The 23,893-nt window shown below is 43.2% G+C and overlaps 1 protein-coding gene across 3 annotated transcripts; it reads left to right on the plus strand.

Annotated features, from left to right (window-relative positions):
* Positions 1–3,304: 3,304 nt before the first annotated feature.
* Positions 3,305–15,823, plus strand: FAM110C (family with sequence similarity 110 member C). Of its 3 annotated transcripts, XR_010599453.1 has the most exons (3): positions 3,356–4,716; positions 5,353–5,540; positions 11,716–13,805. XR_010599453.1 is itself a non-coding variant. In XM_005289714.4 (2 exons), the coding sequence occupies exon 1, from the start codon at positions 3,582–3,584 to the stop codon at positions 4,671–4,673; it is 1,092 nt and encodes a 363-aa protein (XP_005289771.1). In that variant the 5' UTR covers positions 3,305–3,581; the 3' UTR covers positions 4,674–4,716; positions 11,716–15,823. The 3 variants fall into 3 exon arrangements, 2 of the variants coding, with proteins under 2 accessions (XP_005289771.1, XP_065443839.1); XM_005289714.4 differs by lacking the exon at positions 5,353–5,540 and having other exon boundaries at positions 3,305–4,716; positions 11,716–15,823; XM_065587767.1 differs by lacking the exon at positions 11,716–13,805 and having other exon boundaries at positions 3,305–4,716; positions 5,353–5,465.
* Positions 15,824–23,893: the final 8,070 nt, after the last annotated feature.

The raw sequence follows: 23,893 nt of genomic DNA on the forward strand, positions 1-23,893 counted from the left end.
GCAAGGTGCTTGGGCCCCTCAATCCCCATGGTCTCACTCCAAGGGTACAGATGTGGTTACATTCTTTTGTTTAAAATATAAAGTTCTGGTCATCATTGCAAAATGAGTGTGAAATAAAGATGGAAGCTCTGGCCATAAATCATACAGCCGCACTGACTGCAAAGAAATGAGGACTCCCATTCCCATTCATTGGCTGCAGGCATTATGTAAACAAGAAAAAATGTAGGAGTAATTGTCTGAATATGTGACCTTTCCCCACATCTTGGTTTCCTGACTATGCCAATATCACCTTGTGTGGTGATCCCGTGAGGTCTCAAAGGCTCCGTCTACACTGCAGTCTATGTCGGCAAAACTTATGTCGCTCAGAGGTGTGAATATTCCACCTCCATGCGCGACATAAATTACACTGACATAAGCGTTCATGCACATAGCGCTATATCAGTGGGAAAACTTCTAACAAAGATTTCTAACAAACTCTGAAGTCAGCTGTAATGTATATGATTCACTTTACCCGTTTAATAACTCTCTTCTTATAATCTTTAGTTTTAGTTACAAAAGGATTGGCTACCAGTGTGGTTTTTGGGTGAGATCCAGAAGTACATATTGATCTGGGGCAGGGGGGAGGGCGTCTGGTTCTTTGGAACTGGAGGAACCTAATATATGTGATTTCTGGTTTTAATAATCATTTATCACAAAAGTCTGGTTTGTCTGGGTGGTGCATGAGGGGCTAGAGGGTGTGACGGGGGCTGTCTGTGGCTCCTGTTCAGAAAAGCACTTCAGCATGTGCTTATAGTTAAGCTGCTTAAATGCTTTGCTGAATAGAGATGGACTTAAGCATGTGTTTAAGTGTTTTCTTGAGTCAGGACCTATATGTGTAGCCACCTTTAGTGTGGAAAAAGACAGTGCATAACTGTGTCAGGAGATCATGTCTGCTTGATGTCACTATGTTTGTGTCTTTTGCTGCTAAGAATATGTCTTCACTGCAGAGTTAGCCCGAGCTCTTCCCGGCTGTTACCTCCAATGCCCTCCCCAACCTGGGCTAGCTGGCTTGTCTGAGGTCATAGGCTAAAGACCAAGTCAGGCTTTCACTCGGGTTGGTAACCCACCCACTTTGCAGTGAAGATGCAGGCTAAACCACTCCAGTGCCAATAATCCTCCAATGCTTTCCCATAATTTCCCCCCTGTGCTTGGAAGGACAGACAAGTTCTCCCACAATTCACTGGGAAAAACATAGAGTGGCTCAGCTCAGCTTACTGCAGCACTAAGAACCATGGGATATGACCCTAGGGGCATGTCTACACTGCAATAAAACACCTGTGGGTGGCAGTGTCAGCTGACTTGGGCCTATAAGGCTCGGGCTGTGGGGCTATAAAATTGCAGTGTAGAAGTTTGGGCTCAGGCTGGAGCCTGGGTTCTGGGACCCTCCCCCTTTACAGGGTCTCGGAGCCCAGGCTCCAGCCCAAGCCCAAACGACTACACTGCAATTATATAGCCCTGCAGCCCAAGCCCTGCAAGCCTGAGTAAGCTGACATGGCCAGCCACAGGTGTTTTATATTACACTGTAGACATACCCTAGGAGTCCTAGCGACATACACAGGGGAACACAGCATCAATGTGGACAGAGTAACTCAGGTCTGGCTTTGCAGTGTGGCTGCTCACACTGGGATAGGCTAACCCAGGTGCTGATCAGCTGGACTAACCCTGTGGCCATTGTTCATGCTGAGCAGCTTGGGTGAGTACTGAGGGGAAAGGAGAGAAAAAATCCTCACCTTCAATCCGTGGAGCAGCTGTAGGGCTGCTCATGCAGTTCTAACGCATTCTTTCTGGGGGAGGACAGAGGATTCCTGTAGCAGTGAACATAGCCTGTGGCCCCAGCCTGCCCAATGTATGCAAGGAGCCTCCACAGAGCTCATCTTCATGCTGCACGGTGTGCTCCATGTTCTGACCCCCAACAAACATTCTTTGTGTAGCAAACTGTACTGGCACCAGTGCCTGGGGACCTTCTACACACAGGCTAGGACAGGATTGCCCCTGAAAGTAATGTTGCAATTTCTAAAGTTTGGGCCAGAGAGCAACCATCTACCGTCTCCCTTTTTTGTAACTGATGGTGTATCCACCACACTTCTAGTGATGGCAAAAATGATGATCTGAGTCAGTCTTCACAAAAACATTTCTGCACTCTAATCCCCAATGAAATGATACACAGACAGAACGAACCTTGTTAAAAACAGGTGTATATACTTTTTGTAGGCACTATTCGATTTTAGACAACAGGCAGATCTGTAGGTGCAAATGGCCTGTGCTTCCAAATTAGAGAGCTACTTCTCTAAAATGCCTGGACTAGTACTTCTGGCTCCAATTTAGAGTTCAGCTCCTTTGAAAATCTGGCCCACCTTTAATGGCAGAAAAATGATGGAAGATGAAATTAGAGCTGGTGTAATTCCATAGTATCTCAAACTGTTTCACCACCCACCCTCCACTCTGCTGGTGCCATCCATGAACAAGCGTCTTACTGATATCAATGGACTGTTAGGATGTTCTTGGTACATTCAGCAATGCAGCAAGTGCATTTACCTGCATGTGCCTGCAGAGTTTAGTACGTGACTTTCACAAGCCTTTTGGTTGAAATCTCAAACAGCAAGGTGCTGAATTAAATCTCTGCATTTTTGAAGCCTGAATGCGCTCTTTACTAAAAAAACAACAACAACAACAACAAAAAACCCCAACCTTTAATATGGGACCCAGAAAGTCCAGGTTTAAAGGCTTAATTGTGCAAGGCACCGAGTATCGCATCAGAGGTGTTGGGTGTGGAGCTGAGGGTCCTCCGTTCTTCTCAGGGACACGCTACACTTTGCAGGATCAGGCCCTGTATCTTCTTGCTTATCTCAGGGGGCAGGCACTGGAGAAAATGCCTTAGGTAGCTAAGGGAAATGTTTTGAATAACAAGGGTTTGGAGCTTATAGTTTTAGGTGCATGTACAGTACTGGCTCCAAATAGTCCTAGAGATGTCTTCCTGGAAGAAACACATCTCTGAAGTTTGCTCCCATAAAATCCAAATATCTGTAGTGGCCATATTACTCTTAGGAAGACTCCTCTAGTGTTTTGACTCAGTCATATTGCTGGAGGAGGAGACTACTGAAAGCATATGCTCATAAACAATATTTTAATTAGTGCTTGTCCTTGCTGGAGGCAATGGAGTGTTGATGGTCTGAGCCACTCCTCTAACGTCAATGAACCAGCTCACTGGTGATGTCAGCCGGGCCTTCTGCACTCAGACCTGATTGGCTATGTTTGGATTGCAGGGGCCGGCTTAGCTGTAAGGTGAATATGCAAGGAAGCAGCTGTGTGGAGGTGTGTAGTCAGAGAGTGTTAGCAGCAGACACAGTCAGACAGTGGGGCTTTACTGAGGCTGAGGAGTTGTTTTAATCTCTGATAGGTAAATAAACAAACCAGCAGCAGACTTTGGAATTTGGAAAGGCTCACTGGGCACTTATGCAGGAAGAGTGCAAGCTGCAGATTCCACAGAGTGGCTTTTTTTTCTTTCCAGAACTGTAAGTGGAATAAGTGTACCTGAAACTGATATGCCAACTGAAATCTCTCACGCCGTAAGAATGCATGCCATCTCGGACTTCCCTTTGACAGTGCGACTCCTCAACAAGGGGCCAGAGTACCTTCGCAGACAGATGGAGGCAGGCACCCCAGGCAGGAAAAGTGCTGTGGAAAGACTGGCAGCTGATAAGGCCAAGTATGTAAAAAGTCAGCATGTAATCAGCACTAAGCAGGAACCCGTCATCGTGCTCAGCTCAGCCTCAGAGAGCAGCAGTGAGAGCTGTTCAGTGGAAAACAAAAAAATCAACAGGGACTTTGGTGGAGGGAAAGGCACAAAAAACTTGGAGTCAACTAAAGCAATGTATTCCTGCAGTGCTCCCCTGGAACCTGATCCACCCATAGCGAGGCGCAGCAGCTCCAAGAGGCAGGTACGGCCAGACTCCCTAGTGATCTACCGCCAGAAATGTGAGCTTGTGAAAGGTCAAAGCAATGAAAGGTCACGAGGAGGCCTGGTGAGGCGGCTGTTCCAGGGGTCCATGAAGGAGAAGCTGCTGACTTCCCCTGAGATGCCCAGCATAATTGGGGAGGGCCTCACACCAGAAAGTGAAGAGACAGTATCCACCAAACATGCCGCCAATGGGCCAAACAGCCGTGTCGCTGAGCACGCTGCCCCTGCAAACACAGAAGCACCAGCTCTTCCTGAGCATGAGGGTGAGGACTCCTCACAACTGACTGTTGCACCTGATGAGGTCAAGGACATCAGGAGGAAAGGGCTGCATCGCTCCCAGTCTGATATCAGCTCTCGCTATTCCAAGTCTTTCTCTGAGTTTGACACTTTCTTTAAGTACTGCGGCCTTGAACCCGAGGTCGTCGAGGATCTGGGCAGAGAGAACTTCTCCGTGATTTCTGACAACGTCTCCTTCAGAATCCGCAGCATCAGCGTGGCAACATCTGAGAGTGACTTCACGAGGCACAGTGGGGACGATGGGCTGTTGGAGGAAGAACTGACTGAGCAGGTGCCCAGCACCACTTCAGTGATTGAGCGCAACGCTCGGATAATCAAATGGCTGTATACTTGTAAGAAAGCCAAGGAGACTAACAACATGCTACGAGAGCTTGCGTGAAGGCTTCTCCTTTCAGCATGCATTACAGCCTGGTAAACTCAAGGTGTGTGCAAAGCCCAGCCATGCCCATTTATATTTATCTTTTTATTAAAACACTGTCGATTTATCCGAGTTTATGTCTGTTCTATGAATGGTAGGAACAAGCTGCTTTCTGCAGTAACATTGTTATTATTATTATTTATTATTTGTGTTACAGTAGCACCTATGAGCCTAGTTTGGGGGAATGGAGTTCTTGTAAAACAGGAGTCTGGGGTATTACAACAAAAAAGAGACAGAAACGTATTGTAATTTGTGAGGTTGGATCAGACCCCTAAACGAAAGTAAACAGTCAGGGTTTACAAGGAATGTCTGCTCTTTGCAGTCTCCTGCTTTGTAAATTACTTATTTTCACCAGTTTCTGCTTTGTTAAACTCAAGACAAACCCCAGAAAAATTATTCAGCCCTTAACTGTAGCAGGTAAGATCAAACAAACTGAACTGAACCACTGGATGTTTAGGGGTAGTCTGTATTTACTCTGTAGTAGTACAATTTCCCCTCCCCCACTCTCTTTCTGTCTCTCTCTTTCTTTCCCACCCCCTTTGCCTGCACTTAAGTACATGTAAGCAGCCAGTAAAATAAGGTTATATCCATGCTTCTTCTAGAGATCCCATTCTCACAGAGCTTTCTGCCTTGGCAATAGGAGTTTGCTCCAGCTGACGCCTGGCATTTCACAAGCTCTGCTGGGACGTGGGACTGCTCTTTCTGCTTACGCTGATTGTAATCAGTTTGGCTCTTTTGACGTTGGAGAACTTTGATGGCTTGGCCCACATGGCTGTGCTACTGCAATTCAAGCAGCAGATTTTGGAAGTCAGTGGTGTGGCTTGTTTGGTGAGTGGGGCTGCTCCGATATTTAAAGACTAAAACAATGAATAAAAATGTGAGAGGCTTTGAAAACTATTACTTCACATAGAGAAATGGGCCAAATGCAGCCCTGGTGTAAGCTCTTCCTATTGACTTTTAATAAGAGCTGCACCTATGCCTGGGGTGAGTCTTGTCTATTGGCAAGAACCATTTTCCTAGGAACTTTAGTAGCGATTCATTACATGCAAATTGCCCAAAGTATCCATTATAAGAAAATTGTCCTGACCCAAGCACATACATCCCTTAGGCCTTGGACCTCTGACACAGTATTATTTTGAATTGTGCTAACTGATCCTTGACACGATGGGCTACATATGCCCTTTGTAAATTTATCATGTTCATAATCTGTGTATTAAGAGGACACTAATTAGCCCTTGGCACAGTTGTTTGAAATGACTCCATGCCTTATCCAAAAGAACATGGATATATAATGCCTGAGTCAATTTCCTAGTGGATCAAGAACTGGATCAAGATTTCTTCTGGTGCACCAATTTTACAGTGGTATAAATCCACTGTCTTCAAAGAAATTAATCCCAAATTACACTAGTGTACATAGGAAGTGAGTAAGGCCCTGTGATTCCATCCTACCCAGTTGCCTGGGGGCTCAAGGTTATGAAGATGTTGGGATATGCATTAAACATACTCACTGCATCTCCTGACATGCTAACAGGGTGGTGGATTCTAACTTGGTTGTCTGACAATGTAGGGCAGTAAAGAGTCTTAAAGATGCAGCATACAATACCTACAAACTTCTGACAGTTCCTAACGAGGAATATACCTTTTAACACCATTGAAATGTATTAGGCTGAGAGAGCATTCTAGAAGGCACAAGATGGAAACTTGATACAGATTCTGTTTAAAAGATAGGACCTTTTTTAGAGGTGGATAAAAAAAAATTCTGGTTGTGCATTTTTTTAAGAAAAGCAAAAAAATGCATTTTCATTTACATTTTTCATAGAATTAGTTTTTTCATTGACATATTGAAAACTCAAAAATTTAGATTTTTGTCAAAATAATTTCCACAAAATATTTTTGACCAGCTCTAGAGTGTGCCTCCAGAATAGGGACAGTTGTCATGTGTAATGCTGTCAACCCACAGATATATCACTGGGTGAGAGCTCCATGCCTGAATTCAGTCACAGAGAAGAGAGGGTTTCACTGAGCTGAGGAGTTCCCCTCCCTCACCCTCCACAGCTGGTGGGAGAGGGAGGCACATAAAACAGATGGTGGATGTGGGGGCTCGTAAAAGTTTCTGCAGCTGTGAGCCTTACACAATTATGAAGGTGGGAGCCTTTGCCCACCTCCTGCCAGGGCCGCTGGGAGGGGGGGGGGGCAAGTGGGGCAATTTGCCCCAGACCCCAGGCTCCACGGGGGCCCCCACAAGAATATAGTTTTCTATAGTATTGCAACTTTTTTTTATGGAAGGGGTCCCTGAAATCGTTTTGCCCCAGGCCCCCTGAATCCTCTGGGCGGCCCTGCCTCCTGCTACTGGGTGCAGGAGTCTGGAAACAAAAGCAATTGTATAAAGGGAAACAAGAGACATCTGGCTCTAGGATCTCTTTGCTCCTGCTCTTGGGGCCAACTGTGAGATTGCTCTCCTACTAGAACTGTGATAATTCTCATGGGCCATGTGGACCTTGTCAAATGGGAGAAGGCTGTTGGGCCTCTTAGTATTTATTTGTTTTATAGATTCATTCATAGATTCTAGGACTGGAAGGGACCTCGAGAGGTCATCGAGTCCAGTCCCCTGCCCGCATGGCAGGACCAAATAGTTAAATGCTATCAGTGCGTTCAGTGTTGCAGATTACACAGGAGACAGATGGTCCCTACTCCAAAGAGCCTACAAAGCAGCTAGGCACACATCATAAAAAGATGTCTGTCAAAGGATGCTGTAATATATGGAAAGCAGGAAGTTCATTCAGTGTGCTCCCCACCTTTGCAGGAGCTCTGCAAGTCCCTGGTGCAGAGTCAAGTGTTGCCTTTTTCTCTTTCTGCCCTTTGACTGACCCATCACGCAGTCAGCATCTGAGGCCTTAGGTGCTTTTGCAGCCAAAGAGACTTTCTTCTTGACTGGACCCTTAATATTTGTCATGTTAATAATCCACAGAGCAGGACTTTAGATAATTTATACTTCTGTTGCATTTTAGAGGGGCACGCAAAGGACAGACAGAAGCAGGGCCAAAGCTGTGAGAGGTTTTTCAAAGACAGTATTTTTTATGTAAATGAAAGTACTGGGTTCTAAAATGTAGCATAGCCGATTTAAGATGGATTTAAAAAAAAATACTATTCTGATTTTACAATGGCACACTCATTTATTTTCAAGCTATCCAGGGTCAGATCTTTAAAGGACCTTGCTCAAACATGTGAGTGCATTTCTGTGCCTACATTTGTTAACATAATTATCTCAATTGCTTGTGCAGATGGTGTATTTGCATGCCCAAGTGGACTTTTTCAGCCTGATTCTTTTCTCATTTACACCAGTGTAAATCAGTGCTAATTTTATTAAGTTAATGGCATTAAATCTGCATAGACCTGGTTTGTATAAAAGGAGAATTGGGCAAGTAGCTACCTAAATAGCCATTTGCACATGCAATGACCCAATTTGCACATACACTTAGGGTAACTTCACATAAATATAGACCCATTCATGTGTGCAAATGTTTTCATGCTTCTGTCTTTAAAAATTGTAGCCCACAATTTTTCTCATTTTAAGATGGAAGATTTACTTTTAAACTTTGTTTCCTTAATGTTTTTTGATAATGGTCTGCAGAACAGGGAAGCATATACTAGAAAATTTTAAGTAAGATCACTAATAGTAAAGACAAAGAAATTCAAAGTACTGACTGACACCCCATTGTGCCTTTGAATTACAGGTAGTTTTATAACATATTTCTTCTTATCCATGTAGGTACAGGGTTGTTTTTTGTTTTATTTCATTTTTTGGGGGACATGGTGTCAAACACATTTAAAATTCCTTAATTGCTTTATCTTTGAGTTTGTGTCACAATTTTAATGTTGCTTAAACATAGTTGTACATGTCTTTTTGTGTGTTTTCAAAACAGATCCATGTATTGGGACAGGACAGGAATTTAGGAGATAGGGCTTTTGTTATTGGCTCTGTCACTGACCTATTGTCTGATCTTGGGCAAGTGGTTTAACCTCTTTGAGCCTGGCTTATGCCCTGGAGAAATAATACTTCCCTACCTCCCTAGTGCATTGTGAGATTTTAATCATGTTTTTAGAGTGGATGGAAGACACATTTGAAATGCTTATTGGTATTGCTTTCTGTTCCAACTAACAGTTCAGAGGATGCTGAAATATGTGGGTACCACGTGAACATTCGTGGTAGCAAATGTCATCTACAGTGTCAAGCCCTTCCATGACTGACCTGAAATAAGATTGGTTCACTGGTCCTCAAGAATACATATAAACCCTTAACACTTTCATTAATATTTAAGAACTGGCTCTTTTTTTGGTACTAAGGTTTCTGTACAAAAGAAACCCTTAGCAGGATGATGGTCTGTATTAATCTAAACCACAAAATCTCTGCTTATAACTCATCACATGTTTACATAATTGGTTAATCAGAAGATGAGCCAGCAGAGAGACAAATTAACCACTCACCTGCTAAGCCTTAAGCCTAGGCCCTGTGAAGCGATGCAGGGAACTTCCTGAAGTGAAGCAATGCATCCTGGCTTTCTGCAAATATTGGATGTGATCCACAAAGCATAAGAGACATTCATTACTAGCATTACTGATCCCTTGAATTTTACGAAGGCAAAACTAATTTGCATGGGAATGAGTGTGACTGGGACATGAGTACTCTAACTCTCTTGGAAATAATATGCAGAGAAGTATAGTACAAACCTAGAATCGGTAACAAATTACTTGAGTAGTAGAGTGTGTGAGTGGGTGTGCAACTCTGGTCATATAATTTGCTTATTTTTAGACAGGGGCTAGAAAGAGATTTTAACTGCTGAGCCTGACATCTGCTCAGTCACATGTCATTTAATTGTATTTAATTACCCAATGAATGTGTCAAATAAACAGTTCAAAACTGATGCTATTTACAGCCCATGGTTTAACAGAGTAGGAAAAAGACCTGTATGAACTGGGTATCTTGGGTATCCATTGGTTAAAAACTAAATTCATAGGCTAGGTATGGCCATTCTAACTCTAACAACCTAGGGACCATGTGGCTGAGAGTAGCTTTTCCCTCAGCTGTTTTCCCAGAAATGATGCCATCTTGAGTTTAATTTAAAATGATATTCAGAGGGGCACACTCCATTATGTTTTCCATCCCAGGCAAATATTTTGGTACACTCAGTTTGTGCAGTTTAGGAAAACTCTAGTCCATCAGGTTTGTACTGTAAGCCTGACTCTAAATATATAGGGACAGATTTTCAGCTGGTGTATATCAGTAATGGAGCTATGCTGATTTCCACCAGCAGAGGAGCTGACTCACAATTAATGAAAAATCAAGGAAAACCCAACAATGCTGATTTTAGGCCACTACTTTTAACAAACCCAGTAACCGTTAGAAAACTCGCCTACAAATATCAATGTACAGTGCCCAGCACAACAAGGATTCGGGCCTTTTGGAGTGACCATAATGTAAATATTTAATAATAAATACGGCTGAATTAAATAGTTATCACCAGACAATCGGTGGAGTTGACTCACTGGTTCTGAGACTTGTGTTTCCTACAAACCCACAAGCTAGTTTCTTTTCAGTGCTACAGTTATCCTGACCAGAGGCCATCATGTTTGTTGCAAAAAATGCAGTGCTCACAGGATATTTTTACACTGCAATTAAACACCCGCAGCTGACTTGGGCCAGGTCTACACTACCCCCCTAATTCGAACTAAGGTACGGAACTTCAGCTACGTGAATAACGTAGCTGAAGTTCGAAGTACCTTAGTTCGAACTTACCTTGGTCCACACTCGGCAGGCAGGCTCCCCCGTCGACTCCGCGGTACTCCTCTCGCCGAGCTGGAGTACCGCAGTCGACGGCGAGCACTTCCGGGTTCGACTTATCGCGTCCAGACTAGACGCGATAAGTCAAACCCAGAAGTTCGATTGCCAGCCGCCGAACTAGCGGGTAAGTGTAGCCAAGGCCTTAGACTTGTGAGGTCAGGCTGTGGGGCTGTAAAATTGGGGGGGGGGAGACATTCAGGCTTGGACTGCACCCCAAATTCTGGGAACCCAAGAGGGGAGGATCACACCACACAGAGATCAGACAGACAAGCTGAAAATAGAAGCTAGCCCTTCAGCTCCCTTTGGTCTTTGTGTAGATGGAGTGCTCAGAATTTATCAGCTGTGGGCACATGGAGGCTAATGGAGTAGACCCAGCAAACCTGCTGCATGGAAACTATGTGCTTTCTTTGCCTTTCAACAGCCTGCTGTTGGGAACGTTTGGACATATTCCTTAAAGCACCAGGCATGGCCTGGCATATTGAAATTGTTGCACCATATTTTAAAAAAGACAAAAAACCAACAAAACCCTCTGTTCATGTTTCCTAGATTCTAATGTTCATTCTGCTTTTTTAAACTGCAGGTTTTTAATGGGTCAGATGCTCCTATTAATAATTTATGTTCCTAGCTTAATTTTTCATGAATTGTTCTGACTGGTAAAACATTGCATAAATAAAACAGCTACTCGAGACATGAAGTGAACTAACACATTTGTTTTAGCAGGATGATAATTAAGAAGCCATGTTATCTATAGTTAGCCTCAAAATAACCCAAAGGTAATTGACTAGATTTTGCCTAGATAAGCAGCATTATAAAGTAACAAGGTCTTAAAGGCCAAATTCACCAATGGCGTTAGGAGGAGCACAACTCTATTGGCTTTCAGGGACTTTTGCTCCTCATTGCTTTAATGATGGGTATGGCTTTAAAAAGGGGGTGAATTGAACATCCTTGTCTCTGACTGAAATCAACATTACGCAGTTCATATCAGTCCTGGGCTTCAAAAGCGTTTTTTTTTTTTAAAGAATGCTCATTTTTGGTGTGGGTTTCTCAGGAAAGGAATTGATTATGTTGGTAGTACTTGTAAACAGTTGGAATGAAGTTTTAAAGCATACCCTGTACCAGTATGATGCATTAAGTGTTTTAAGTAGCACTTTTTTCTTTCCTTAGAATGAAAACATTCCCTGAGATGGCGGCTCACTAAACAGGACACAGACAGATAGACCCACAGCAAACTCTTCTATCATCTGGCTTATGACAAATCTGTGCAAGTTTATCAACTTCCTGTTGCCCTCCCACTCATCTGCAGGCTCACTCTTTGTCACAAGCACATGTGTGTACAGAAATACAACAGCAAGAGGAAGTTACAAACTGAGACGGAGGGAAATTAAAGCTTCTAGAAGACTAGAGGCAGGTTTAAGTGCTAAAATATCTGGTAATATCCAGAAAGAGATCAGTGCACCAGGATGTCATCCTAAATGTGAGGGAAGGTTGGTGTGGTATGTCTGGCTCTGACTGATAGCAAATCTATCAGCAAGACTGGGGAAGGAGAAAGTGGGATCTAAGTGGCAATGACCTCTGGGTCAGGCATTTCTTGGCAGGGAGGCTCCACCTACACTTCCAAAGAAAGTGTGTTAACAGGACTTTAAATCTGGCTCACATTGACATGATTTCAGCACACTCTGCCTGGCTGGTGACAGTGGACCAAACATGACAGTTTTATAAACAGTATTTAAAGCCAGTGGTACACCAGATTGCTTCTTAGTATTGTCTAGATTGAGGTTTAAGGCAAACTAGAGAACCATGTTCTCCAACTAGACCAGGCTGATCAGCCAGTGTGGATGGATGGCTAAAATCATGTTTCACATATGGTCTTGGGCATAGTCCCAAAGCCTAGTATGACACAGGGAAAGTCAATCCACATTCCATATTAGACAGGACTCTTCTTTGCTATAACAGTGCTCCAGCATAGTAAAATGTATAGTCTAGGTAGGCCCTTAGACTCTTTTTATACTACATCTCAGACCCTGCCAGCACATGGTTGTCTGTAATCTAACACATTTATTTTTGTACTGAGGATGGGCAACATGTTTATTGACTCATGTTAGGGAATAGCGTCACAGCATATGTAATGTTATGGCTGATTAGCATGAATCTATAATAGCATTGTCCTATCTCCATTGTAAACAAGAAGGCATGTTAGGACACAACCACATCATACCAGACAAACGTGCTAAGATTATTTGACTTATAGTATAGACAGCACCATGCTCAACATAATTGTTATAACAACTACACCTACTTTGCACTGGCCAAGCAAACTTTATTTAAACTGTAGTTAAACACTGTTTAAAAATAATTTGTGTCACTCAGTTTGATTGCGGATGTAGATGTGAGTTTATGGCCCTTGGCTATGCCTCAGATCCTTAGCCCAGACAGTCATTAGTTATCAGAAAATGCCTTTCCCTGAGTTATTTATTCCTGATACCATAAATCACAAAGAAGGGGGGGAAATGAAGTAGGGAACAGATTCCGATCTTAGCTATAGCAGTGTCGATCTGGAATAACTGAACTGATAAAAAGAGATCAGAATCTGGCCCTATATTTCGGTGTGTTGAAAGGTTAAAAGTTGAACCACAGGTTCCCATGGCTATAGTGTTCTGTTTACAGCATTGGACTGTCAGACCTGTACTGTAACAAGTACAGGAAAATGAAATTCCATTCTCAACATTCCATTAGGGTTATACACGGTAAGCAGTCAATCAGCCCCTTTCAACGATTACCTGCCATGCCCCCACCCAACAAAGTGAACCAGACACAGGCATAGGGGAGAAGATGGAATGAGCACCTAATCAGCACTTTTTACATCTTATAAAAGACTTAGTCTTGTAACATAACTATGAGAGAAGGAGGAAAAGGACTGAGTGATGGCATTTTTATAGAGCATTCACTCTAACCATCAGAATCTAATATTTCCTCTTTTAATTTATTCAAACATTGTGAGCCAAAAAACAGCACTTTAAGTGCTATTTAATAGTTTTTAGTTGACTTTAAGTTCACAATAGACTTATGAGTCAGGCTAACCTTATTTAATTAAGAAAAACATACTTGTCACTATTTCTCACCCCCAGTTGCCATTTGAGAATGCAGGGCATTTGTCTATGTTGGTTTAGTGTTACTTCACATACACATGTCTTAAGTTGTCTATATATATATATATAATAACATTTCCAAATAAAGTATTTATTGAAGCTGCTGTACACCGGGAAAACCGAAATGTTTGTATTAGTGAGACATAGAGTTTAAGGTCAGAAGAGACCACCAGATCATCAACTCTGACCACTTTTTTATCACAAACCACCAACACCACCCAGCACCCATACACCAAACCCAAAAACCAAAATTTGACAAAAATATTACAGCTCACAGGAGAATAGACTATTATGTGCCACAGGCAGAGAATAGGAAGGACCAAGGGGCACCAGTGAGCTACTGTATACTTAGAGATTAGCACCTTCAAAACAAATAATCTAAATTTCCGTTTTGATTCACCATAGACTACACCATCAATGCTAATACAGTAAGAGTTATCCACTGATGTGCAGTTGTTTAAAGGGAGACTGTAAAGATTGATAAATCAGCAATGTGACCCACTGTAGTCTTATGCTTAGTTTGCAAATTAGTGTACATGGAATTATTTATATGTTTTGTCAAAAGCTGTTGAATACTTTTTCTTGAAAATATGAATGAACCACTGTAGGCAGCTCAGAACGAATGAGAAATCCCACAGCTACAAACCAATGCACCAACTCAATGGAAGGGGGGACTGGGTTTTTACAAAGGTATCTGGTTTCACTTTCAAGTTTCCATTGGGTCTGTATCAGAGATGGTAGTGAGATAAACTGGCCATGGACTTTAAATAATAGAAAGAGATATCTAAAGGACTTAGGTGGGATTCTCAAAAGCACAGAGAATCAGTTGATTCTGTCCCTATTGAAGTCACTGGGAGTTTTACCATAGATGTCAGTGGGATCAGTTATGCCAACACTGAGCATTTTTGAAAATCCACCTTTGGCCTTTATGAGCTGCTTACTGAAGCTGTGCTGATCTTTCACACCAACACCAGAACAAATACACCTGGCTTTGTTCAACTTTGCATGTGAGAACCAAACTCTCCAAGGTACCATGAATCTCAGAAAAGATTTGCCCAAGACCTTTCCTTACACCTAATAAGCTATGAATTCCTCTTACCTCCAAGTGTCTTCTGGGCAGATCAGTGATCTACCCTTTTCCACCTTACCAGGAAAGAGGACAGCTGACAGTCCCTTTATCCCACATTTCTTGGGAGTGGACATCTTACCACGCTCTTCCTGAACAGTGGGGATTAGCACATTCTGCTCAGGTTCTATTGCTGCTGTTACTTATAAAGCCTTTTGCCTCATTCTGGTGCTGACCTGCCCCATGATGATAGGGAACCCAATGGCTACTGTTGGCCATTGACTCTCCTTATCCTTCAACAAAACCCCTTAAAATAAGGAAGGGATGCACTGGGAAACTCATCTATTTCATTATGAAACTGGTGTGTTTTGTAAGGGGTTGCTCAAGTTTTGTTTAGCGCTTTTGGGTGAAATCCCAGCCCCACTGAAGTCAATTGTAGTTTTGCCATTGTCTTCAGTGGGGCCAGGTCTTACCCTTTATTTTCATGCAAACATAAAACTAGGATTGTGGGGAGAAGGTCACAAATTAAACCACTAGTTTTGTTTGAGTGGAACCATGCAAACCAAGACAGCCACATTGGATGCAACCCTATTGCACAGCTTAATTGTAATGGTCCAGTGCTCTTCATAACCAGTTTTTTAAAGCTAATATTATCACTGTGAAAAGGGACAATGTCCATAGTTTTAATTTAACAGGAAAAAAGGTACAAAGTCTGCTTTTATGGCTAGAGCCTGGTGTTTACAATTAAGACATCAGGTGTAGACTATGATCCCTTCAAGTGTGCAGATTGTTCTATATTTTATATATATACAAATTTTAAAGGGATATAAATCCTCATGCTTCAGGGCATAAATCAACCACTAACTGATGGTTATTCCATCATTGTCTGTTATGGGGTTTCATGCACCTTTGTCTGGAGCATCTGGTCCTGGGTACTGGTCTGACCTAGTATGGAATTTCCTAGGTTCCTACGTTTATATTCTTATAAAAAAACAAATCTGTATTTTATTTCATTTGCATACAAATAAAAAAAAATACATGATTGAAAGTTTGTAATTCATTCTTAGTAGTTTGTAGTTTTATTTTGCTTGCTGTTTATATTACTGTTACTATAGTTTTTTTTAAAACTCAGACTCCTTGTTACATGTTTAATTGCGCTGGGACAGCTGCTTCTTGTGGTGGTGAGCAAAGCTTTGGTTTGAATAAACATTCAAAGGTGCAGATGATTCTCTGAAACATATCCCAATCCCTGCCTAAAGAACCAGGCAGGAAATGTCTTAACAAGATCTCTCTCATAAAATGGCTAGTGGGTTCTGGTATCAGTAAGTCTGATATCTACAAAGCTAATCTTTCTCATAATAATTTTAGGGCAATGGTTTGAGTGGCATAACATGGTCCAAGTGGCATAACATTTATTTTTAAAAGCAAACAAAACTTTTTCAAACTAATTCAGGTTGCCAACTTTCTGACCGAACAAAACAAAACACCTTTGCCCCGCCCCTTCTCTGAGGCCCCTTCTCACTCACTCCATCTTTCCCCCTCCGTCTGTTGCGTGCTCTCCCCACCCTCACTTGCTCGCTCATTTTCACAGGGCTGGGGAGGGTCCTTTTTCGACTGGGTGTTCAGTTGAAAACTGGACATCTGGCAACCCTAATTTTCATTATTACCTACATTTGGTTTTGTTCAATCCCAAAACTATGATGTGCCTCAGGCAATATTTTACAGCCATTACCCTCACACCCAACTACTGGCCAGAACAGTTAGGTGTTTGGGTCCATCAGAAAAAGCTCTATCTGAGGAATCTTACTGAGATAATTTTGTTTTAATGGAGTCAGAGAGACAAACTAGATTTAATAAATGTGTGTTTTGTAGGAAGAAGTGAAATAATGGTTTGTAAAGTGAGTTTTTGCTGAAACTGATACATACTCAACCTAGGGTCTCAACATCATTTGCCCTTCAAACTATTAGACAAACACCTGTCAGGGATGGTCTAGATAATACTTAGTTCTGCCATGAGTGACTAGACTAGATGACCTCTCGAGGTCCCTTCCAGACCCATGAGTCTATGATTCTATAGTCTAATTTTCTTAGACCTGGCCTAGGCTTGTGACAGGGTGTAGTGTATGTGTGGCTACATACAACAGTGAAAGGCTCGTGCAAGGGGAGGCAGCAGGAAGCTGCCGGGACCTTCCCCTGCTGCCTCCTCCCTACCAGAGCCTTTCTCTGCAGCTGGAGTCTTTCAGTGAGGCAGGGAAAGACTCCAGCAGCAGGGAAGCAGCAGGACACTACACTGCTAGAAACAGCAATGTAGACATGGGAGGCGCTGTTTGGGCATATAGAGAACCGTGTAGGATATATACTCTAGGGTTCAGACATGTAGGGCACTCTGTTCAACTCACCAAAGCCAGGGCTGCCCAGGGGGGGGGGGGGCAAGTGGGGCAATTTGCCCTAGGCCCCGGGCCCCACGGGGGCCCCCACGAGAGTTTTTCGGGGCCCCTGGAGCAGGGTTCTTCGCTCACTCCAGGGGCCCCAGAAAATTCTCGCGGGGCCCGGGCCCTCGGAGCTTCTTCCGCTCCAGGTCTTCGGCGGCAATTCGGACGCGCGGGGTCCTTCTGCTCCGGGACCCGCCGCCGAAGTGCCCCGAAGACCCGCGGTGGGGGGTACTTCCACCTCAGAACCCGCCGCCAAAGTGCCGGGTTTTCGGCGGCAATTTGGCGGCGGGGGCCCCCCGCCGCCGAAGACCCCAGACCCCCTGAATCCTCTGGGCAGCCTTGACCAAAGCAGTGCCTCAGTGTGCAGTGTTGTACACACCACCGTAAGTGTAGACCTACTTATGTAAAAGTAGTCTCACTGACAAGTGTTTGAACACAACTTAGAGTTCACGGCTATGCAGCCAGTAGGATTAAGGTCTTTAGCACAAAACTGAAAGCAATTTGAGATCATTGAAATGCAACCCCTCTCACAAATCCTGATTAGTTGGTGTTTGTGCAAGGTACTAAGCAAAGGCTAGGCAGGGGAGGGAATGCATGCTTTTAACTTATGGGTAGGACAAGCCGCCTTAGCAGTCTGCAGCTCGTATTCTAGTCTCAAGGCTGAAACAGCAGTCACTGTACTTCCTGAGGTCCCAGTCCAGCAAAGCAGTTAAGTACATCTTTATTATATTAGAACCCAACCCTGCAGTCCTTTTCCACCTAAGTAGGCCTTCCTCATGCAAACCTGTGAAGTCAGCTGGACTACTCTCAACAAATAAGGATTTGCAGGCTCGGGTTCACAGATTGCCCAGTGTGAATAAACAGTCCATTTAAATTTCACAAATTACTCATCGAGATGCTCTGCTTTCTGCTCATCTGTGAACAGCTTACAAAGCACAGCTGTTGAAAAGAGAGCCTGTGGTGATTTTACAGCTGAGAACAAGACCCTTTGCTGCAGCTTTACACAGGCTGGTGTCTACTGAACATCAGAGTGTATAATATCTTGAAGGGCTTTTCACAAAGCATTTTTTGTAGCTCCATGCAATTGCCACTGACAGATGCCCTAGCACATAAGTGACTTACACAACCCTGCAAAGACAAGCCTCCTAACACAGTTTCTCTCTTGTTTAAAAAATAGTGCAATAAGGTATATTTATGTTCCCCTCCTTACTTTAGTATCTGAGCACATTCTTTAATACAGTTATCCTCACAACCACCATTCTCTGCCCCTAAGGTAGGGAATTGCTATTGTTCCCATTTTACAGATGGGAACTGAGGCACAGAGTCTAAGTGGCTTGCCCAAGGTCATACAGGAAGTCTGTGGCACAACATGGACTTGGATGCAGGTCCCCAAAGCTCTAAACGAGTGCTGCAACCACTGGACCATCCTTCTTCTTAGTTTCATTAAAGCTCATCCTTGAAAGAAAATGAATTCATTTTTAAATTACAGGGTTAAAAAGCTTGGCTACTTCAAACTAATTTTGCAGCCCCAAAAAATAGATTTGAAAAAGCTCACCCTCCTAGAGGTTCACCTACCCTTAATTCATACTATCTTCTACACTACACACAATTAGGCAGTGGTGCTTTTCAGACAGCACTGGCAGATGAGCAAAGTCACAATTTCTGTTTCTCTTTGGTCACTCTATTGTGCTTTTCCCCACTGTGGCATGCAGAGGAAATATTATTCAATATTACCAATTTTTCTTATTAAGATCTCAGTTGGGAAACAAGACTTATTTTCAATCACATACACCAAACAGAATCATGAACACTGTGTATGCATTACATGCATGGGTCCAAATGGTTACAAGTTGGGTTACATGTCTGCACCCAAAATTAAGGCCACACATTTGCATGGGCAAGATTTTACATGCAAAACACTATTGGCCAGAGCCAACTTTACTGAAGTTAATGGAACTTCTCTGTTATACACCAACTGAGGATCAGATCCTCAGTACATATGTGCAAACTGGGGATTGTTATGTGTAAATACCTTTGTTCACACATTTTCCAGAGAGACAAAAAATCCTCCTTCCCTGCCTTAACTCTAGACCAGTGGCCGGCAACCTGCAGCCCACGGGCCGCATGCAGCCCATCAGGCAAATTGAGGCCACTGGGAGCTGCAGGCGGCTGTGCAAATGTAAACAAACTGTCTGGCGGCCTGCCAGCGGATTGCCCTGATGGGCTGCATGCGGCCCATGGGCTGCAGGTTGCCTGCCACTTGTCTAGAGTTAAGGCAGGGAAGGAGGATTTTTTGTCTCTCTGGAAAATGTCATTTACAAGAAAATAACATGCAACACTTACCATATGATAGTACCTCAGGTTGTGTATTCATTGTCTGGATGAATTTGCTTGAAATGTAAACACAAAATGGGACTGTCAAAGCCAGCATAAGCTGAGCAATTAAAGCTCACAGATAACTCTGGAACAGTGAAGGGGAAATGGTTAGACTTTCAATGACCTAGGTTTCCAGTGAAAAAGTAACCAAAGAGAGTAAGTTAACAGGAAGAAATGAGCAATACCAGCTAAGCCCTGTCAATATCCTTGTGTTTGTTTCTACAATTTACCTCCTTAGTGGAGGAAGATCTGTTCGGCACTGATTTACAGTCATCACAGTTATGTGACAAACAATCAGATGTTTTAGTGGTTTAGTGTCAGTAATTACTATACCCATCTTTTCGCTACAGGTGATGCTCTCAAACGGTGATTGATTTTTGAAGCATTCCCCAAAATCCACACAGGGCTCTTAGCTCCCTTAATCACACTCCTCGCTAAAACAACCCAAGGCTTCTCAAATTATCCAAACTAGTTTTACAAGTTTTCATGTCCTTTCTTGCTGAACTACTGGATGGGGATAGGGATGTCTGAAATCATTGAAACTCATTTTGGTGTTGGTGATGCTGTTGCCTTTTGTCTTTTTTCTTGTTTATTTTTAAGCTATATTTGGCAAAGTTTTCGTAGGTGTAAATGGGCAAAACCCCCACTGAAGTCAATTAACTTGGACCACAATATGTTAGGTAGTAAATAGCAAATAAAGCACATGCAGCAGAGTCCAATAACAGAGCTAATCAATGGTGCAATTATATACTTAACTTAAACATCACCCAAATGTATAAAAGTCAGTGTCCATGAGTGCCACGCACAAAACTCCTGATGCATGCACATAAGTCAGTGTTATGTGTGAACAAAGGTATTTACACATAACAATCCCCAGTTTGCACATATCTACCAAGGATCTGATCTTCAGTTGGTGTATAACAGAGAAGTTCCATTAACTTCAGTAAAGTTCTGTTAATTTATACCAATTGAGGCTCTGGCCAATAGTGTTTTGCATGTAAAATCTTGCCCATGCAAATGCGTGGCCTTAATTTTGGGTGCAGACTTGTAACCCAACTTGTAACCATTTGGACCCAGGCATGTAATGCATACACAGTGTTCATGATCCTGTTTGGTGTATGTGATTGAAAATAAGTCTTGTTTCCCAACTGAGATCTTAATAAGAAAAATTGGTAACAATTGAATAATATTTCCTCTGCATGCCACAGTGAGGAAAAGCACAGTCTGGCGGCTCCCAGGAAAGCAGCGTGGGCCGCAGGGACATGCTGGCCACTACTTCCTGCAGCTCCCATTGGCTGGGAATGGCAAACCACTGCAACTGGGAGCTGTGGGTGGCCGTGCAACTGTAAACAAACTGTCTGGTGGCCCTCCAGCAGATCACCCTCACAGGCTGTTTGCGGTCCGCGGGCTGCAGGTTGCCCACCACTGCTCTACACATTCTCTCAACTATATGAAAACAAAACAAGCAAAGAGCCCAGGAGCTGCAAGTTGCATAGCTAATCAGAAGTGTAGTGCATGAACTTTCACTATTTTAGCCCTTTTCCTGCCACATCCCCTCCCTTTGTTTAATGTCATCCCTTGTTAGGTTGTAGTTAGTCTAGATAGTAAGTTCCCTGGGCTTGGGCCTGTCACTTTATGTATCTGGAAAGGCCCTGGGCACCTTGGGAGCTAAATAAATAATAAATCACAAAAATCTTTTAAAGCTGAAATATATTCCAAAGCATTTAAGAAGGTTGCAACACAGAAGTGTAAGAGTGAATGACTGGCCAGTGAAAATAATAATGTGTCGCCGGTGTACTAAAATACAAGCCTTGCACAAGTGTTAGCATGGAGGGGGGAAAGAGTCCTAGGGTATTGCGGTTCAGGTCCAATGTATCATAGTTTTTCATAAATTTGTTGGAAATGAATAGCCTGCCTCTCTTACTCATTGGGGACTGATCCCTGCTCAGCAACTAGCTTCTTCAGCAAAGTAAGGCCTCTTGTGTTCAGAGTCATATTCAAAGCCAGCACGTCTCACTGCCAGAGTTTAACATGAGGGAAACAATAATGCAGTGTGTCCCCCTGCAAATGCAAAATAAGGTACTTTTCTTCAGCCAATAGTTCTCAGAAAGGTGGGGTTGTCAGTCAACAGCTCTCCCATGAAGCAGCAATGCTTCTTAGCCAACGAGGGGTCAACTCCATCTGACTTTTTAAGTCTTCCTAGTCCTCTCCATTTGTCTCCAGGGAACATTTGTTCTCTCTCCTTTCAAGCTCTCAGATCAAGTATATCTCCCCAACACTCTTCTTATAATCCAGTTAGGATCAGAGTGGGGAAATCATCCCTGCCACACCCCTTCCCATTCCCCCATGGTGAGGTTCCACTATAGTGTCTGCAGTGTGAGCTTTGGGAGAGGGTTCCACCTGACCTCTGCCAAATGCTGTTGGAGTCTCGTAATTGCAAAGAGTTGCAAATTTCACTGAAGTGGTGCAAATTTCACTGAAATCAATAGGAATTTCATCCACTTACGCCAGCGCTGGATTTGGCTCTCTCAGACCAGAAAGATACTTGTGATTTCTGAGATTTTTAAATATAATTTCCGAAGAAGAAAAGTAATTTGGGGGATTGTCTTTTCCATAATAAGTCGCTAAAATCAGCCTGTCCGAATTCAGGCTGCCCTGTAGTGTGACACACTCATCAAGTGTATCATCATGTTGTGAGACTCTTGGCTTACTTGGGAGAGGCCAAAGCTGCTCATGCCTAAGCCAATTCAAAGAACTGTCATTATTATATCCCCCAAAATAATTGGGATAGCGCACAATGAGTGCATGATGTATAGGAAAACCTGGCTATGAAGCTGGCAGCTTGCCTTATAGAAAAGTCCTATAGAGTTTAATAGGGAATTGTATTTCTCCTATGGAATTCACAGAAACATAAAGTAACAGGATCGTCTATATTGAATTCTATAGGTTTTTAGATTAATTGCCATAGAACTCTAATTAATTTCCATAGAATTTTAACCTTTTCTTTTTCTTTCTTTCTTTGAATCATAGAATATTAGGGTTGGAAGAGACCTCAGGAGGTCATCCAGTCCAACACCCTTCTCAAAGCAGGACCAACACCAACTAAATCATCCCAGCCAGGACTTTGTCAAGGTGGGCGTTAAAAACCTCTAAGGATGGAGATTCCACCACCTCCCTAGTGAAATAGTTTTTCCTAATATCCAACCTAGACCTCTCCCACAGCAACTTGAGACCATTGCTCCTTGTTCTGTCAGCTGCCACCACTGAGAACAACCGAGCTCCATCCTATTTGCAACCCCCCCTTCAGGTAGTTGCAGGCTGCTATCAAATCCCCCCTCACTCTTCTCTTCTGCAGACTAAACAAGCCCAGTTCCCTCAGCCTCTCCTCATAAGTCATGTGCCCCAGCCCCCTAATCATTTTCGTTGCCCTCCGCTGGACTCTCTCCAATTTGTCCACATCCTTTCTGTAGTGGAGGGCCCAAAACTGGATGCAATATTCCAGATGTGGCCTCAACAGTGCCGAATACACGAGAATAATCACATCCCTCAATCTGCTGGCAATGCTCCTACCAATGCAGCCCAATATACCATTAGCCTTCTTGGCAACAAGGGCACACTTCTGACTCATATCCAGCTTCTCATCCACTGTAATCCCCAGGTCCTTTTTATACAGAACTGCTGCTTAGCCAGTCAGTCCCCAGCCTGTAACAGTGCATGAGATTCTTTCGTCCTAAGTGCAGGACTCTGCACTTGTCTTTTGAACCTCATCAGGTTTCTTTTGGCCCAATCCTCTAATTTGTCTAGGTCACACTGGACCCTATCCCTACACTTCAGTGTATCTACCTCTCCTCCCAGCTTAGTGTCATCTGCGAACTTGCTGAGGGTGCAATCCATCCTGTCATCTATATAATTAATAAAGATGTTGAACAAAACCGGCCCCAGGACCAACCCCTGGGGTACTCCGCTTGATATTGGCTGACAACTAGACATCGAGCTGTTGATCACTACCTGTTGAGCCTGACAATCTAGCCAATCTTTCTTTCTTTCTTTCTTTCTTTCTTTCTTTCTTTCTTTCTTTCTTTCTTTCTTTCTTTCTTTCTTTCTTTCTTTCTTTCTTTCTTCATATAAAATATAAAACATAAATCCTATGCTCTAAACACCTATCCCATAGGTTTAAATACAGCAAATAGTGCAACCCAACTGCCTGTGAACAGAGCCATCCCTTGAGTAGGACGAATCGGGGTGACGGCTCTGGGACCTGCACTGCGGGGGGCCCCGCAGGCCGGTGCGACTGGCCAGCATGGTCGGTCCTGGAAGAGATG

The sequence above is a fragment of the Chrysemys picta genome, chromosome 3, assembly GCF_011386835.1.
Source record: "Chrysemys picta bellii isolate R12L10 chromosome 3, ASM1138683v2, whole genome shotgun sequence".
NCBI classification, from domain to species: domain Eukaryota; kingdom Metazoa; phylum Chordata; order Testudines; family Emydidae; genus Chrysemys; species Chrysemys picta.

Bases quoted from the DNA above. Each gene is read 5' to 3' on its own strand.
- FAM110C (XM_005289714.4), top strand. From the start codon at position 3,582: ATGCCAACTGAAATCTCTCACGCCGTAAGAATGCATGCCATCTCGGAC.